The sequence below is a fragment of the Etheostoma spectabile genome, chromosome 18 (assembly GCF_008692095.1).
Source record: "Etheostoma spectabile isolate EspeVRDwgs_2016 chromosome 18, UIUC_Espe_1.0, whole genome shotgun sequence".
NCBI lineage: Eukaryota > Metazoa > Chordata > Actinopteri > Perciformes > Percidae > Etheostoma > Etheostoma spectabile.
In genome coordinates, this window is record NC_045750.1 from 9,343,658 (window position 1) to 9,360,548 (window position 16,891).

The 16,891-nt window shown below is 40.0% G+C and overlaps 1 protein-coding gene across 1 annotated transcript in view; it reads right to left on the bottom strand.

Moving 5' to 3' along the window:
- Positions 1-1,917: 1,917 nt before the first annotated feature.
- The window catches only part of apobb.1 (apolipoprotein Bb, tandem duplicate 1), a 16,427-nt gene continuing 1,453 nt past the window's right edge, over positions 1,918-16,891 (bottom strand). Inside the window, 24 exon segments of the mRNA XM_032543252.1 lie at positions 1,918-3,153; positions 3,246-3,432; positions 3,572-3,595; positions 3,685-3,796; positions 3,882-9,899; positions 10,117-10,490; positions 10,582-10,691; positions 10,790-10,942; positions 11,871-12,048; positions 12,138-12,342; positions 12,445-12,575; positions 12,671-12,853; positions 13,169-13,374; positions 13,472-13,639; positions 13,744-13,947; positions 14,058-14,237; positions 14,332-14,527; positions 14,651-14,862; positions 14,950-15,096; positions 15,179-15,293; positions 15,377-15,821; positions 15,940-16,025; positions 16,122-16,246; positions 16,605-16,778. Of these exon segments, the coding sequence (XP_032399143.1) occupies positions 2,158-3,153; positions 3,246-3,432; positions 3,572-3,595; positions 3,685-3,796; positions 3,882-9,899; positions 10,117-10,490; positions 10,582-10,691; positions 10,790-10,942; positions 11,871-12,048; positions 12,138-12,342; positions 12,445-12,575; positions 12,671-12,853; positions 13,169-13,374; positions 13,472-13,639; positions 13,744-13,947; positions 14,058-14,237; positions 14,332-14,527; positions 14,651-14,862; positions 14,950-15,096; positions 15,179-15,293; positions 15,377-15,821; positions 15,940-16,025; positions 16,122-16,246; positions 16,605-16,778 (10,929 nt within the window). The 3' untranslated portion in view covers positions 1,918-2,157.

The following is a 16,891-nucleotide window of genomic DNA, read 5'->3' on the forward strand; positions in this document are numbered from 1 at the left end:
ATTCTGTCTATAATAATAGCCGCCTGTATATACATATATATTCATAGTACATACTCACCTGTAAACTCTGTAAACCATTAGTATATTATATTATTTGCATAATATTATATTGCATATATTATCTGTAAAAATTTCTACTTATAGTAATATCCACTGGTATATTATATTCAGTACATTTCTAGCTGTAAATCTTGCTCACAATACTTGTTATCTATATTATATATTCATAGGACAAACCCATCTGTAAAGTTCTGTTTATAATAGTATTCATTTCTATATTTATTCAGTACATATCCATGTCCTACACTTACGGAACCATTGTATATCCTGCACTTACTGCTATTGCACTTCTGGTTAGACCCAAACTGCATTTCGTTGCCTTGTACGCGTGCCTGTGTAATGACAATAAAGTTGAATCTAATCTAACCTAATCTAATCTAAACCAAATGTTTAAAATGTTAAATCCAGCATTATTTACATCCTTGTTAGTTTGCCTTGTATTGCTGCAATCTTGGCCCGTTACTGTGAGATGTTGTGACAACATTGGTTATATTGTGTAACCTGTGAGCATGTGCATTCTCGTTTGTGTGCATAAGATAAACAAAACAGGGATCCACGCATAAAAAACAAGCTCAGTAATACTACTTAATGCCAAAAATTTTAAAAGGAACCTTTTGGAAACAAATACTATCAAAAATATTTTGTAACCACTGAACTATACTTGGACAATTTGTAGTGTGTTTTTTTTGTATTCTTCTCTATTTTAGAAAATCTCACACTCCTGGTATGAAAGAGATGATAATTTTTCTAATGAGTCTGATGTAAATCAGTCTTCAAGGAAGGTGATATTAATCCAAACAGAAAACCCAGGAGGAAGCAGAGAGAATGCCTGGTAAGAGATACAACCTTTGCTACATGAATCAGGCTGAATGCTTTTGAATTCTGATAAGCAGCCCACAAATGGTCAAAGTCTTTATTAATAATTTAATCATTTAAGCAGGGTCATATTTAATTAACTGAATTCTTTTTTTTAAATAATATATTTGGTCACAGTTTAGCACATTGACCATATACAAGGTTCAGCAACATAAAAGGTTTTGACCTAGTCCTGTTACTTTCTGACACATTCTCAAAACGTACTGTATACATGTTGGTTGGCTGTCAGGTAAGTCTTTGTGACTCAACAACAGAAGATGCTAAGTTTGCCTTTGCTGGTGCTAGTTCTTAGAGGTCAGGTTGGGGTGTCAGGGACCTACATCTTGCAGAGTCTCGAGTGTGTTCTCTTTTCAGCCGTTTGTCGTTTTAGTAACTGGTAACCTATCAAAAACAGCCTTTATGTCGCTGCTAAACCCCGCTTTGTTTCATTGTCTGCAGTCAGAAAACTGTGGCAGACCAACTGCATATTTGTGTGAGAACAGTACACTGCACAATAACACAATGGTTAAAAATAACAACATAAAAATACAAGAATACAGACTGTAAGAATTTAGATATCCACTTGCGTCACTAATAATTAGTGACTTCAAAACGTAATTCAATCAGCTAATTGCTCAGTTTTGCAGATCCTCGGTTATTTCAAAAGTAAATAAATAAATTCAGTGAAACTGAAACAGTGTATTAACCATGTTATACCATTTCCTGTAAAGTACAATTTAACAGATTTCTCTCATTTATTTAAAGAGCAAGAGGGGCAAGGGGTAGGAGGAACCTATACCAAGCTTTCAGAGGAGCTACAGATGTGCGTAAGAGTTTCCTGACAATATACATAGTTTATTGTGCGGTGAATCATGTCAGGCTGTTCTATAGGAGCCCTGAATCAAAAACTAAGACCAGAAAGGTAGTATAATAGTTGTTCTTTAAAGTTTGGATGTGAATTCCATAAAAACATCACAAAGCACGAAATTAGACATTTACAAATTGCATTAATGTATTTTATTGATGTTTTCTCGTTGCAGGAAGGTGAGTTTCAATAAAATGTTACATTTTCAATGTTTGTACACAATAAACCATGTCAATGAAAATGATACAACAGGTGTTTCTGTTGAATTCATTGTTATAAATATGGTTAAAGAGCAAATTGTCCATACTTCTTCCAAGCATGTGTTTTGAACAGATGGTAGTGTTTCATTTGGACTTAGGCCTCAGTATGAGGGTTCCTCACTGCTGGAATGAAAATGGAAGGTCAATCTCAAGCCTTCCTTCACTAACTTTTATGTAGGCGTGAGCCTCATCTGAAGCATGCTGCAGGAAACCATAAACAGTGTTATTGAACAGATCCACAACATAAACAAACATGTCAATAATGTTCTCAAATGAAGTGTTTAGCTGCTCCACATTTAGGGCAGAGATCTGGTCAACAACATTCTTTAAGACTGTGATAAAGTTATGATAGAGAACATTGATGTTGATGAACACAGCATCTAAATAGTCAGACTTGACAGAGTCAACAAACTCCTGAGATTTCTCAACAACAGCCTTCAGGGTCTCACCCAACTTCACTAGCATTGTGTCAAGACTTTCCATATTTTTCACAAAGTCCACCAGTTCATCAAAGATATTCTTGAAACCTGTTTTGACCTGATCCAAGATCTGGCCTCCAGTGATTGCATCACCAACTGGCATGCGCAATTTCACACTGCTGATTTGCTCAACAAAGGAGTTGTAGTAGACCTCCGTGTTGTCATAGATAGTCTGGAGGGTCTTATCTAGCACTGCAGCAATGCTGCTGGTAAGCTTTCTCAGGAACTCAGGGAGAGTGGTCATATCATCAGACCCTGGCAATTTGAACTGGGTTTCCCTCAAGACCTTGACGACAGCATCCAAAAATACCTGAAGAGTCTTCTGGTACTGGACAATTGTGTTCCTGAAGAAAATGGACACCTGGCTTATTTGAGTGTCATAGTTGATAGCAGCATTATAGGCCTCGCTGATGTGGTTGACAACAGAGTTTTTCAACTCTTCCACCTTGCTTGTGATCTGGTACTTGTCAGCAAACATTGTGAATGTAGAGATGATGGAAGGGAGTTTCATCTTGAATTCATTGAGCATTGCACTGGGTGCCTCCATGTTGTAGGCAATCTGCAGGTTTGTCTTGTCAGCATCCTTAGAAGATGCTTTGAGGACCAAGATGTCAACATCAACCTCTGGGGCAGACTGTTTGGCAGAAGAAAAGTAAATATTATTTAAGCTACATTTTTATTTTGGTATTTAGTTTTCCATTGTAAGGTAACGCTAGTGAAACTTACAGGATAACGGCCATAGACCCGTGCAATCATCTGAGATGGGACTCTGCCATTTAATTGAAGGCCCAAGAAGCCAGCGGACGGGGTAGATACTGAAGCACTGATACCATCTCTGCGAGCAGCATAACGAAGGTTCGCATCAGTGAAAGTAGGACTGTTGATGTCCAGATTCAGGGTGTGGCTAGAATAACTAAGAAAAATAAAACATTTCAAATTAAAAAACATAATTAATTCTTTACCTGATATTTTATATAATGCAATTTTATATATGCACATTAGATAAAAGGTCAAGATAAAAATGTAGAAAAAACTGTAGATTGAATATTTACCTGTTATCAGCCTGGCGCTTTTTCCTAAAATTTGAAATAAATGAGTTAATAACTTTGAACTTTGAATTTTAGAAGTCGTTTTTAAGCATGAATTGTAAAACATAGTATGCTACCTCAAGGCTTGATTAATGACATGACTGACATCCATGGTCATTTCAGCATGTGTTAGGACAACTTTGCTGGCCATGTTCAGAGCTTCATTCTCAAATTTCACAGTAGTGGAAGCTAAGAAAAGAAATATTTTGTAAGATTTAGTGCTCAATAATGCTTGCAACATAAAACACGTATTCAGGGAATTAGATCAACTCACCATCCATGTCATATTCCAAGAGCACAAGAACTGAGGTGGCAGAGGACTTTAAGTTAACGGTGAAGGTAGGGGCATTGCCCTCTACTTCAGCTGCCAGATTTGCGGTGTACAGCGGGCTGACAAACTTGCTATTGGTGGAGATCTTCTGCTTTGCTGCTGTCACCTCAGCAACAGTTTTCTCAAAGAAGGTGAGGTCACCCAGGCTGCTTGGCTGAGACAAATCAATCTCAATGTCAGCAGTCAAGGAAGAGGTTGGGGCAAGATCAATGGTAGCTTGGACAACATGCTTTCCATTGGTGTTGAAATCAAACAAGTTTGCCTCGTTGTTGCCAGTGTACTTCAGCACTGCATACACACGGCTCAGGGAGGCGTCAACAGCAATATTCTCATTTACATCCATGCCCATGACTTTGGTGGCACCTTGGTTAAGCTTGGCATCAGCAATCACCTTGGAGGTGGAGCGTAGGCCATCCTTATTCAGATACAGATTAGCATCATTATCCAGAACTCCCAAAAGTAGATAGTCTTCAAGCATTGTGCCATCCATGTTGGCCTTAGTAGATGACTCTATGGAAACATACTCAAAGCTTCCCTCCAGCTTCAGACTGTGGTCTGCTTCAGCCTTTCCAACAGCCTTGATCACAGGGAGATTAAAATCACCCTTAATACTAAAGGTGGAGACAGCATTTGCTTTGGTTTTGGTGTCTGCAACCAAATTTTGGTTTGCGTCCAGTTTGAGTATAGGCAGGGCAATCTTTGCAACAGTAGCTACAGAAATGGTATTTTCCAAAGTCTCAGTGCTCAAACTGATGGAGCTGTCATGAGTGCCTTCAATGTGACGATTTTCAAGGGACAGGGAATTGGCCAATTTGAATCCTCTCTTGGTGGTCAGACTGGTGGTGCCATCAAGTTTGGCTTTAAGACCCTCAAACACAGAGGCTGTGGTAGCTCCCAGACGGAACACAAGATCATCCTCAGCATACAGTCCAGCATTGACATTCAGATTAATGATGGCAGACTTCATAGACAGCTCTGTGATCAGGTTACCCATAGTTGGAATCTGGATTAAACCCGTCACATCAACAAGGGGGGCAGCCTGGCTTTTCTTGTAAACAATCTTGGCATCCACATCCACAGACTGCTCAGTAGTAGTTAAAATGTTCTTCAATACAGTCTGCTCATACAAGTTCAGATCACTAATAGCTGGAGTACGGAAGTCAATAAAAGGCAGGTCAATCTCAGGAATGCTGATAGGGTATGTCAGGAAGTCAAGATTGGCCTCACTTTCCATTGCAACAAAGATGCCAGCCTCATTTTCCTTATTGTCAACAGTGAAGTTGTAGAACATTTTGTACTGATTAAGACGAGCCAGAGTTACTGTGCTCATTTGTTGGCTGTTAGGTTTGAAAGTGGCTGAGTAATCATTTTGCAGATCTATCTTAGCAATCAGACTTTCAAAAATGTTGACCTTGGCATTTCCTTTGTTTTGGAATTCAAAGACAAACTCAAAAGGACGAACTACAATGTTGATTCCATTTGAGAGGACTCCACTGACGTCACCATACAGTTCTGTGTCATGATTTGCATGTAGCTCAGTCTTCATATCATAAAGGTTGCCCTGTCCAGATGCCACAACAAGACTGTTCTTAATTATTGGTGCCTCTGCCTCATTGCGGATGTTAAACTTGAAGTAGCTAAGGGGGCCAGATTCTGCAGTAAATTGCTGTTTCATCTTTAAGATGGTTGAGTCTGTGTCTCCAGAGAAAGTTAACATGACAAGGCTGGGAGTGAGTGACAATTGCAAGTTACTCTTGTGGGTGCTATCATCAGCATTGCATTTGGAAGTGCCTGCATTGTCAACTGTTAACGTGAGGGTAAAGCCATTTTGGCGAACAATTGCTTTCTGGGTTACAGTGGCCTCACTCCTGAAATCAACAATCGGGAGGTCCACTACATGATTGTAAGTTGTATCAAGAGAGGAAGACATTCCCTCTTCCATAGCAAAAAAGGCCGTGTTCATGAAGTCAGCAGTGTAAGGTGCAGTTATAACCTTAATTGTAGTTTTGCCTTGGGCCTGGGCTGATAGGCCATAGAGAGTTACAGATGCCTGATGTTCAACTCCAAGAGCAACATGGTTGAATTTAAGAGTCTCTGCAAGGACAATACGACTCATTTTTGGGAATGCAAAACGAGCAGTGGAGTCAAGTTGGTAATTTAGAAGGTTAAAACTTGGAGATGTGGCCTGGGAAGTAAGGAATCCAGTGAAATGAGGTGTCATTTCATTCTCAGTGGAGTTACGGAACTCAGCAGAAGTCTTAACTGTGTAGATGGGACTTTGGAATTTGATCTCACTATAGAGTTTACCAAAGCATGGGAACATGATCTGATTTGGAATTGTTGGCAATGTGATCTCTGGAACCTGAAGAGACTTAACAAGCTTTTCTACAGGAACTTGTGGAATGGTAGGGAATGCAATCTCAGGAAGTGCAATTACTGGGAAGGTCATCTCAGGAATGGAAGGAAGGTAGTTTAAGGACAGGTCTCCAAAGAAAGCATCCACATCAAGCATTTTGATCTCAAAGTTAACAATATAATCAATCATTTCAATGATTCTCTGCTTGATGTCATCTATGGAAATTGTGGTGGCTTTTACAGTATGGAAGCCCAGGATGGTGAACTCAGGGATGTCTAGCTGTGTTGGGATTTCAAACTGTTCAAGCGTATCCATGCTGAACTTCACAGAAGGCACAACAAGATCAGTGAGAGGAATGATGAAGGATGGCATGTTCAACTCAGCCTTCTTAAGTTCAGTAATGAGCCCTTCAATTATCTGCTGAAACTCGCTAAAAATCTTTTGCTCGGGTGCCATGGTCTTAATCATTTCAACCATATTGGTGAACATATCAGTGACAAAGGTGATGATCCTCTTGTAGTATTTGCTCACAAAATCCAGATAAGAGGTTATCTCAGCTTTGATATCCAGACCTGTAATTCCCTGTTTAATAAATTCAGCAAATCTCTTAAAACTGTCTAGCACAACTGGGTCAATGATATCCATTACAGATTTAATCATTTCTGCAACTTTGATTTCTCTCAGCCTTTCCATAAAGCCTCTTACAGAGGATAAGACCAAGTTGACAAAGTTTCTTGTTGCCTCAAGTTTTTGGGGAATTTCAAGAGTCCTGATCAGTTCATTCACATAAACTGTGTAGTGAGCAATTATTTGATTGGCATAATTCACAAAGTCGTTGTAATCCAGGGATTTCAGATTTTGTACAATGGTTTCAATACAGATATTCAGCTGTTCAATTATATCCTTAATCTCAGTTGTTTTCAAGTAGTTGATAGCAACCTGGAAGACTTGCATGAATTTGGTAGGGATGTCTGCATCCTTCACCATGTTGGCTACAACCCTAAAAGTTTCCTCAATTTTCAATTGCTGGATGAGCTCAACAGCCTTTTCCAAGACAGCCTGAACCTTTTTGTCAGCCTCAAACTTTACAATCAACTCTCTCATCTTGGCATAGAATGTATTGATCTTACCTAGGATGTCAAGATCCTGAATCATTTCCTTAATGTAATCTGTCATATCGTTGAAAATCTCTGTTGGAATCTGACTCACTAGTTCCTCAATGTGATCTTTAAAGTTGATGGATGAAATGAACTCCTTCAACACAACAATATATTTTTGCATGTCAAAATTCTCAATTATTTGTTTGATATCAATCATAATTGTTTGTAGTTTAGCCTTGACTTCAAATTTGGAATCAATATCATGCAGGAATTCTATGCTGCTGCCCTTAAGTTTTTCCAAGTCAATCTGCTGAATAATCTCCTTCATGGTATTAATCAAACTCACAAGCAATGCCTGGATGTCATACTCCTCATTAATGGCATTCAGCTGCTGAATGATATATTCAGGGAAAGTGCCACTAACAATGATCTCTTTTGCCATACCAGCAAAGTGTTGGATGTAAACTGTAAGATCAGCAAGCAGTTTCTCAACAGTAACCTTAAGGTTTCTCAAAGATGCTTCAACATCCTCCATGGAGATAACATATGCTTGGGTAAAATCACCAAAATACTGTTTCAGCTGAGCAACTTTTCCTTCTATATTGAGTTGAGAAACAAGGTCACTTACATACTGGGGAAGAGCCTCAAGTTTAGCCCTAATCTCCTCATCATTTATGTAGTCTTGCAGTGCCTCTGCAACACGGACAACCACGCCCTTGATGCTTTCCAAGAAGGCAGGCAGATTTTCAATTAGAGGGAACTGAATTATTTGACTCTCTGTGTTCTTGTCATACTTGAGGAATGAAGAGATGGTGAATTCCTGGGCATCCGTGGAGTCTGTATTGAGCATGTTTGTGAGGATAGTGCCAGAAGCCTCAATTCCAGTTCTCTCAGCAGTGTTGTAAACACTCATGTCCTGATTAAAGCCATGCTCATTCATTTTAGACTTCATTCTAAAACTGCTTTTCTGCTCTTGGAGTGACAAAACATTATCCATCTTGTTGTCAATTGTCGTCTCAAGCGCAAAACCACTATCTAGCTGCTGGCTTACTGATGCCCTGCATTCATGTGAGCTAGCAAAAGCAAGGGGCTGCGCTTTAAGAAGGAACTTGCCATAGAGCTGGGCGCTGTGCTTTCCATACATGGTCATGTCTCCATCAGCATTAAAAATGGCATCAAGGTTAAAATCAAAAGGAACAATGCTGCAACGGATGGTGTGGTCAAAGCGCATTAGTTGTGAGTTGAAACGGGCATCGTTGGTGATACTGGCAGCAAGACCAAAAACTTCGAGCTCGGTGTTGTGGTTCATGTGAGTTCCAAGGAGTTTTCCAGTGGTGCTGCACTTTGCATTAGCAGTCATATCAGCATAATTTACCTGATAGGTGTGTTTGATCTCTTCTGCACCATAGATTGCTTTCAAGCTTCCGGTCAGGTCCATCTTGTAAAGCTCTGCCTTCATCTGAGCCTCATTAATGAAGTTGGCCGCCAGAAGTTTCAAGTTGTTATTAACATTTGCAGAGGCAGTGTAGGGTTTTAGGTCAATGTTGATATCATGACTGTAAGAGGCATACTCACTGACAGAGGCTTCAGCCTTTGAGTTGAAGTCAAGGGTAGAGAGAGTAATGGTCAGAGTGTTGGTATTATCAACCTTGATGTCATGAATTTCAGCCTTGTTGGTAATGAATAGAGTTGCTCTTGAAGCATCTAGGCCAGCATTGAAGGTGTTTTCCAGGGACAGGGGGCTTTGGAGGGTGGTTGTTCCACTTGTGGTCAAACCGTCCTTGTTCATTTTCAGTGTAGCCTTGTGAGTAGCCTCATTCTCAAGAAGCTTCATGGTAGCATCACTGTTTACAGCCAGACCATTGTTATCAAGAGAGGCAGTCAGCAGAGAGTAAACACGGTTTTCAGAGTGGTCTGCATTTGTTTCCATTCTCATGACAACTTCACCAGCTCCAGCAGAGGCTTCAGCCTTGTTGCGGATCTTCATGCCGAGAGCAAGGGCATTGGCATTACATTTCAGTGACAGCTTGCTGTCTTTGAAGGAAAGTTCAGCAACATGGGTCAAGGTGTCTTCAAAGGCATTGGTGTTAGACATAACTGAGAATTCCCCATTGGCATAGGTTGCTGCAATTGTGTTCTGGGCCTTAACTATGGTGGAGTCAAACTGAACAGTAGAATCAATCTTTGCTTCTGGCCTAAGTGGAAAAATGGCAAATGACTGGGATGAAATAGTCTTGCCATACATGGGTCCAGCTGTGAACTTTCCCTCAAAGTTGCTACCAGCAGAGATTTCTTCAGTGTTTAATCCAGTCATACTAGTGTGCTCTAATTCAATATTGAGACCAAAGGGGCTTGTGACTTCAATCTTGCTGCTTGATTTCAAATTGATTTTGTCTGTGATGGTTGCATCCTCAACAATATTAATACTGGCTTCAAGGAATTTATGCGTTAAAGAGCTTTTCAAATGGGCTTTGATGGAATCAGTAGTGGCCAACATTCCAGAGCCTAAATAAAACACAAAAGAAGAAAATTAGATTGATAGCAGCTGATTGAATCAGGGAACACTGTAACATTGTTACTGAATTAAGTCACATTATTTCATATCACTAGTTAGTTGAAAACTAAAAACTTTTACCTAGAGTGAACGTCACATACTTTTAACTGTATGTTAAGAACTGTCTAAAAATCCCTAAATTCATTGATAGTATTTACTTTAAAATACCTTCAATCTTTATTGAGAGGATGTCAAGTGGGGAGGTTCCTTTCACATCAAACTTAGCTGAGTAGCTTGGTGTCTCCACAACATCTTTGCCGGCAGCCATTGAGGCTTCCATGTCATATATGTTGCTCTTCATCAGAGTTGAAACCTCAGCTTTGCCAAAAAGAGGAATGGACAGAGTAAGGCTCTCAGGGACAACAAGCTCTGGGATGGGAATTTGCATAGAGACGATCTCCAGTCCAAACAGAGGTAGAGACACGCTAGGTGTGGTTAAAGCTGGTGGAAAGTTAAGCTCTTCTGTTGATCTTCCTCCGAGAAGGAGAGGGATAGCAATGGTGATGCGCTCATTGTTAAAGTGGTAGACAGCCTTTGCCTCACTGTTATGAACAAGAAAGGTAAAAATCAATAAACCTTCAATAATATTTTCTAAAAGTTAAGATATTGATCACTGAGTTCTTTCAGACTTACGTATTGAGGAACAGTGTCTTTGGTAAGGAAATCTCAGGCATATCAGGCACTCTGAAGCTCTGAATGTAAGGGATATCAGCCCCATACTTTTCCATGTAGTTGTTTGATGCCTAAGACAATGAGAGCCATTATATAAATATTAGTTTATGCATGCTAAACATTTTTATCAAAGAAAATGTGAAAAATTTGTTAAATCTTAGATTCCTACCTCTACAAACTTCTTGAAGATGTGACGGACTTTCATGTCAGTTTTGCCCTATCTCCATGTCAAGAAGTTGGTTGCCATAGTTCTAAACAAATCAGCATTTGGCAGGCTGGTGGTCTCAGTTTTCACATCTGACTTGAGTTCAACCTCAAACTGCTGGCATCTGCAACGATAGAATACAATTAAGTAAATTCCGTGACAAGAGAAAGTATTCCTCTAATCCCTAGGTTAGAATTAAGCCAGGAGTAAATATACTCTTAAAGGAGAAGTGTTTCCGGTTGTTTGTAAATTTGGAGTTATGTTAGTTGCAAGAAAATGAAAGCAATCGGTGCTGCCTACACGTGTTATCCCCCTGCCAGCGTTAGCACCCAGCATGCCTAAACAGGGCAAGTTTTAAACATATGTTTAAAACATGTTGAAAATGTCATTAAAAGTGCCTACCTATGTGCAGTGATTCCTTCTGACTGAACACATTGAATCTGACTGCTGTAGCTGTGAAAGAAATGCATGAACGTTCTGCTAATTCAGTTGTGTTTAGTTCCTGTGTTAATACTGCAATGAGTGATTTGGGACCGTCTACAAACTACAACACTGTACAAACACAATACAAACATATTTAAAAAAATAACCACATGCTTATTTTTTTAAATTAAGTGCTGTAGTACAAATAGCAGGAGGCTGTGTTGTAGTTTGTAGATGGTCCCTAAGCTCTCAAACTGCCTCTCAACACAGGAACTAAACACAGCTGAATTAGCACAACTTTAATGCATTTATTTCTACTGCAGTCAGATTCACTGTGTTCAGTTGGAAGGAATCACTTCACATGGTTGGGCACCTTTAATGACATTTTGAACGTGTTCAGAAGCTTAAAACTTGCCCTGTTTAAGCCTATTTGGTGCTATCGCTAGCAAGAGGATAGCACGGTGTATGCAGCACCGATTGTACCGAATTCTCCTTTAACAAATCAAATTTGTAATTTTCTCTCAAGAAAAAGGGCCCTTTATTATTGGTACAATCTAAGATATAACAAACTACTAAATCATTTTCATATAATATTCTGAAAAATGGCTAACTTGAAAATAACTTTACCATATTTCATTGTGATTTTCTGCTCAGAGGTAGCGTCCATAACTTTGATTTCACTCTTGACCTCCAATTCCAATTCTTCATCATGTTTCATGTTAGCTGTGACGGTGGCATCAGCATCGAATGAAGGGACAAGAAGTTGGACTTGCAGCATGCCTTCCTTCATGGCCTTCAAACTGAAAAATGTCCCAGTCAGTTAACATAATCTCAATGATGAGTTTTACATAAATGTTATATCACAAGGATTTATGGTTGATTATCTTACTTGGCACGTCCAACCAGGGAGAGCTGAGGGATGTTCTTGTTTATGAAGTCAAGAGAGATGGAGTGAGTTCCTTTGCTCTTGGTATTTCCAACACCCAGCCTGAGTCCAGCCTCCACATCATAGTCAGGGATCTGGATGTCCGCTGTGATGACATTCTTTCTTCTGTTATATTTCATGATTGCTCTGGCTTCAGTGGGCTCCGCACCTGTTGACCAATCAATAGGTTATTATTACGTGACTCCACTAAACGTCAGAGCAAAATTGAGCTAGTAATAAGCAAAAAAGATTTTGAAATAACTTCCATTACCTTCTGCCCTCAGAACAAACTTCACAGAGTCAACCTTCTGCCGGCCTTCTTCTCCCTCCTTGAGGAGCTCATAGGCAACAGTGGCTGTGTACTCAGTGACTTCACCAGTAGGATGGAGCTCCACAGCAAATCTATTAAGATAATTCAGTTAATTAGCCAATACTGGAAGGTAACTTATTTTAAAAAGACAATTATGTGTGCTGGTAGTGTGGAAAATCTTGCTTACTTGCTGTCTCCAGTGATGGGGAAGTAGGGGGCTGTCTCCTGAGAGAAAGCATCAGTGTACTGCAGAGCAGTGCAGTATTTCATTCCGGCAAAGACGTGACTGCACTCGTTTACATCAACCTTATCCGACACCATGGAGGGAATGGTCTTCACCTGTGATCCAGTGACTGCTACCAGGTTGTTTCTAAGTTTTAAATGCAGAAAAGTTAGAATGCAACTTTTGCTGTTTAAATCTAAATAGAAAGGGGTAGAGTAGAGTAGTTAAAAATGTTAAGAAAAACGTTTGCATTAAAAGATATAATATCCCCATAACTATTTTTATCGGCCTATGATGACAGAAAGCTGGATGGTGTGGTCAAAAACATTGCTATCTTTAACTTTGTTAATTAAAATTGTCGCCTTTATACATTAAATTAGCTAGCTTAATAGTAACATTACAACCAAATTTGTAAAGCACTATGTGCCTGTTGTTTTCTCCATAAGTTCTGCTTGGACTTACGTGATTTGAAAGAGCTTAGTAGGACTGGTTGGAGCAGGAAGGGTCAGCTTCACATTGTCACGTTCCATGGAGATCTTGGCACTAAGGCCACTTTCATGGAAAATGTCGGTGTGTATCTCTAATCCAGAGTTGACATATTCAGGGATGTGGGACCCAATTTGCGATACAAACTCAATGCCAGCAGAGGGCATGAAGGTCACTTCACTCTGTGTGGACACATAAGAGAAGTGAGAAATGTTTAGTTGATGCTGTTTATTATTGAAAAAATATTGGTGGCATTAAAACACATTTTTTAATAATTACCATGTCACGAGCAATCTTAAGTCCACCCTTAATGCCAGGGGTGAAGGTACCAGACAGTGCAATCCTCAGAGGCACCCCAGTGATAGTAGGCAGAAAGAATTCATTGTCCATGAAGATGTAGTGGGCAAAGAATGTGTTGTCAGCCTTGGTCATCAGTGCCTTAATGATCTGTTGCAAATGAAAATACACAAAATACATTAAAATAGTGAAAAAGAAAGGAAATAAATGCATTGTTTTATTGTCTAATATTCTCTTTAAAAAAAAGTCCTTACATCAGTAGGGAACATCTTGAACATGCTGTCAATCATCATGGCAGCAGAGTAGGTCATCTCTTCCATTTCATTGGTCGTCAGATATCCCAGCTCATTTCCTAAAATTCTCAGATAAACCATTGCCTCTGGAGACTGTGCTGTCTTCATTTCCCTCACAAGTTTGTTGAGGTTGCGTCCAATCTCCCGCATCAGGTTCTGGGAGGCCTAAACAAAGATGTGCACTCTCTATTAGAAGATATTTTCATTATGGAAAAAATCATCATCATAATTACAGTGGTTTTAGTCTTGTGTACTAAACAGATTGGTCTGAGTACCTGTCTCTTCATTCTGTCATTTTTCAGAGTAGGCAGCATGTTCTGCAGGATCTCATTGACTCTAAGTGGCATGTTGTCAGAAACAAAGTACATTGTCTTCAGGGCAGTGTCAGGGAAGAAGCCATTCTTTCCAAACAGGGCATCAACAGTTGGCTCAAATCCTTTGCCCTCCATACCAATCTGTAAAGGTAACACATTTTTCACTGTTACAAATTAGCGAACTAAAAAATAGTCTCAAAGCACAATTTCGATTGAAACTGCCCAAAATGTTTACCTCCATCATGTCAATGTCAAAGCCAAATGCCTTCAGAGTCATTTCAAGCATGACTTCCTTGGGCAGGTAGCTGGTACCCTCAAAGATCATGTTACCCTCCACAGATCCGATCTTGTAGTGGCGAGAGAACTTAGTTGGGTCCATGGTGGGCCCGACCTCATTACCCTGCAGGGCATCACGAATCTTCTGTCTCAATCTGCAGGAATGAAAAAGATGTTTTACAGTTAAACATCCAATAGTGCTCAAATCTGGACACTTAGATAACCCAGCATGTAATAAAACAACACATTTAACAAAGGTGAAACCGCTTTTCACTTACTCTTGGGTTTCTGGCTCAGTTGAGGACAAAATATTGGTAATGTGGGAGATCACAAAGCTCTTGACTTGTTTGTCTTGCTCATTGTGCAAGGCATCAGCAAGCTGGGCCAGTTCAGTGGGCTGGGGGTCCTTCATAAGTACCAGATAAGCAGCAACACGCTTTTGCAGTGGGCTGGCACTGTCCAAAAGCACCTGCATGAGAATCTCTCTGCCCTGTGACCAATAGACATCAATAAAATTAGACCAAGTAGAAAAAAGTATTCCAAGGATGTGCCAAACCTTTGAAATATTTTGACATGCCTCTTCAGGGACAGGAGTCAGCCTGAACACTTGGATGGCCACCTGCTGCACAGCCAGGGATGCAGCAGGTTGGTTCACACACTGGATGACAGCAGATCTGAGTGCGGGGCCAGCAGATACCAGAGCTGGAGCCATGTTTCCAATAACCTGGAATCAATGGACATGTTAGTATTTTGCCTATTTATGTTGGCAGTCAATTAAATGTTGATCTATCTGGAAGGTTACCCACTCTCAGTGTCATGAAAGTTTTGTCGTTGTCACCACAACAGTCACCCAACTGTGCAGCCATGAACTCAGCAACAGAGTATATCTCAGGGATCAGTTTTCCCTCGGCTTTGTAAAACCTGTTGAAAAACATTTATTTATTTATTTTTTATTCAGTGTGTGTATATTTTTAGAAAAGATATTTGGAATAAAGTGTGGTTACCTCTTGACAACATTGCTCAGGGCATACATGATGGGCTTGCTGGGCTTGTATTTGGCCATCTCGAGCATGTCATTGATCAAGAGGGCAGAAGGATTGGATACGAGTCCCATAGCAAAGACTCCGGCATCAACCTCGACTGAGGAGGTATCAAAAGTCCTGAGGATCTGCATGATGGCACTGCTGCACTCAGGGGTTCCACACTGGGCCAAGACCTGGTAGGTCAGGACAGGGGACACTGCAAGGGCCTCAGGAATGGCGGGACTAAGGGTGTCAGTCTTCATTCCACGGACCATGGCAACAATGTTGTGGAAGAGATGGGCCCTCCTCTCACCCTCGGTCTCGGGAAGAGTGGCCAGTTCTCTCAGGAGGTTCAGACCTGCATCTTTATCCTGGACAGCACTCTTGTCCTCAACAGCCTCCATGTGTAGACCCTTGACAATGTCACCTGTGATACACAAGCAACATGGTTGTAATGACTTAATTTACAAGTTACAGTTATATTTAGTGACCATTTTAAAACAATCAACTGTAAATGAAAAAATACAAAGAAATAAAGGACTTACTGTGGTCAAAGACTCTTTCATTGTGAGGAGAAACCTCAACCAGAGTCAGTTCTTGCTTTCCAACGTTGGTAACTCCATACTCTCCCCTGTAGGAAGACACATGCTTAAAAAATACAGTTGAAGAAGACAAATCTATGCACACTTAAAAGCATTTCACAGAGTCTAATACAAGTTGGACTTACTTGTGAGAGAAGGGAATGAGGATGTGGTTCTCTGTGCAAGACCCAGAAGTCATGTGTTTTTTCTCGTTGTCAAACTTATAGTTGCAGGTCTGGGAGCTTCTTACCAGCTGGGCAAGAGGGTAGTGCTGAAAATAAACAAAAACTAATATTAATGCGGTGAATTAATCAAAGTGAAATAGTTGAATAGTTTACTTTAGTTCCTGTCAGTTTTGCCTTTTTTGTCATTTCAACACTGTTGTTTTGTCATCTTAACTTAATTAATAAATTGTCTTTTCTTCTAACTTACAAAAAATACTCTTGGTGCTGTCACAACATAATTTGTCTTTCCTATGCAACAGGGGGGATTTTTAACCAAGACTGGATCCATAGGACAGTTTATGTTTCTAGTGGAAAAGCTGACATGAAGCAGGTATTTAATAATTCAGCTCTAAAAGATTTGTCTAAAAGGTTAATGTTGCTACCATGAACAGTTGGTGATCTTACCATGCCAGAGATAAGTGCCAGTGGGCTGGTGTGATCTCTCATTGGGACAAATTTGTCACATCTGGACAGGTCCCTGGTGAGGCTGATGTCAGTTGCAATATCCTCTCTCGCGTTGACTTTGTAATCGGTCTTGCACTTGCCATGGATAGTGGGCTGAAATGTTGATTTTGTTCTCTAATATTGGTAAGAGAAAAAAAAATATTGAGAATGTACTACAGACAATTATTTTAACCTGTTCAGACTATAGTTCCCGGCAACGGGAAGTTTGAGACAATGTTTTCTTCAGT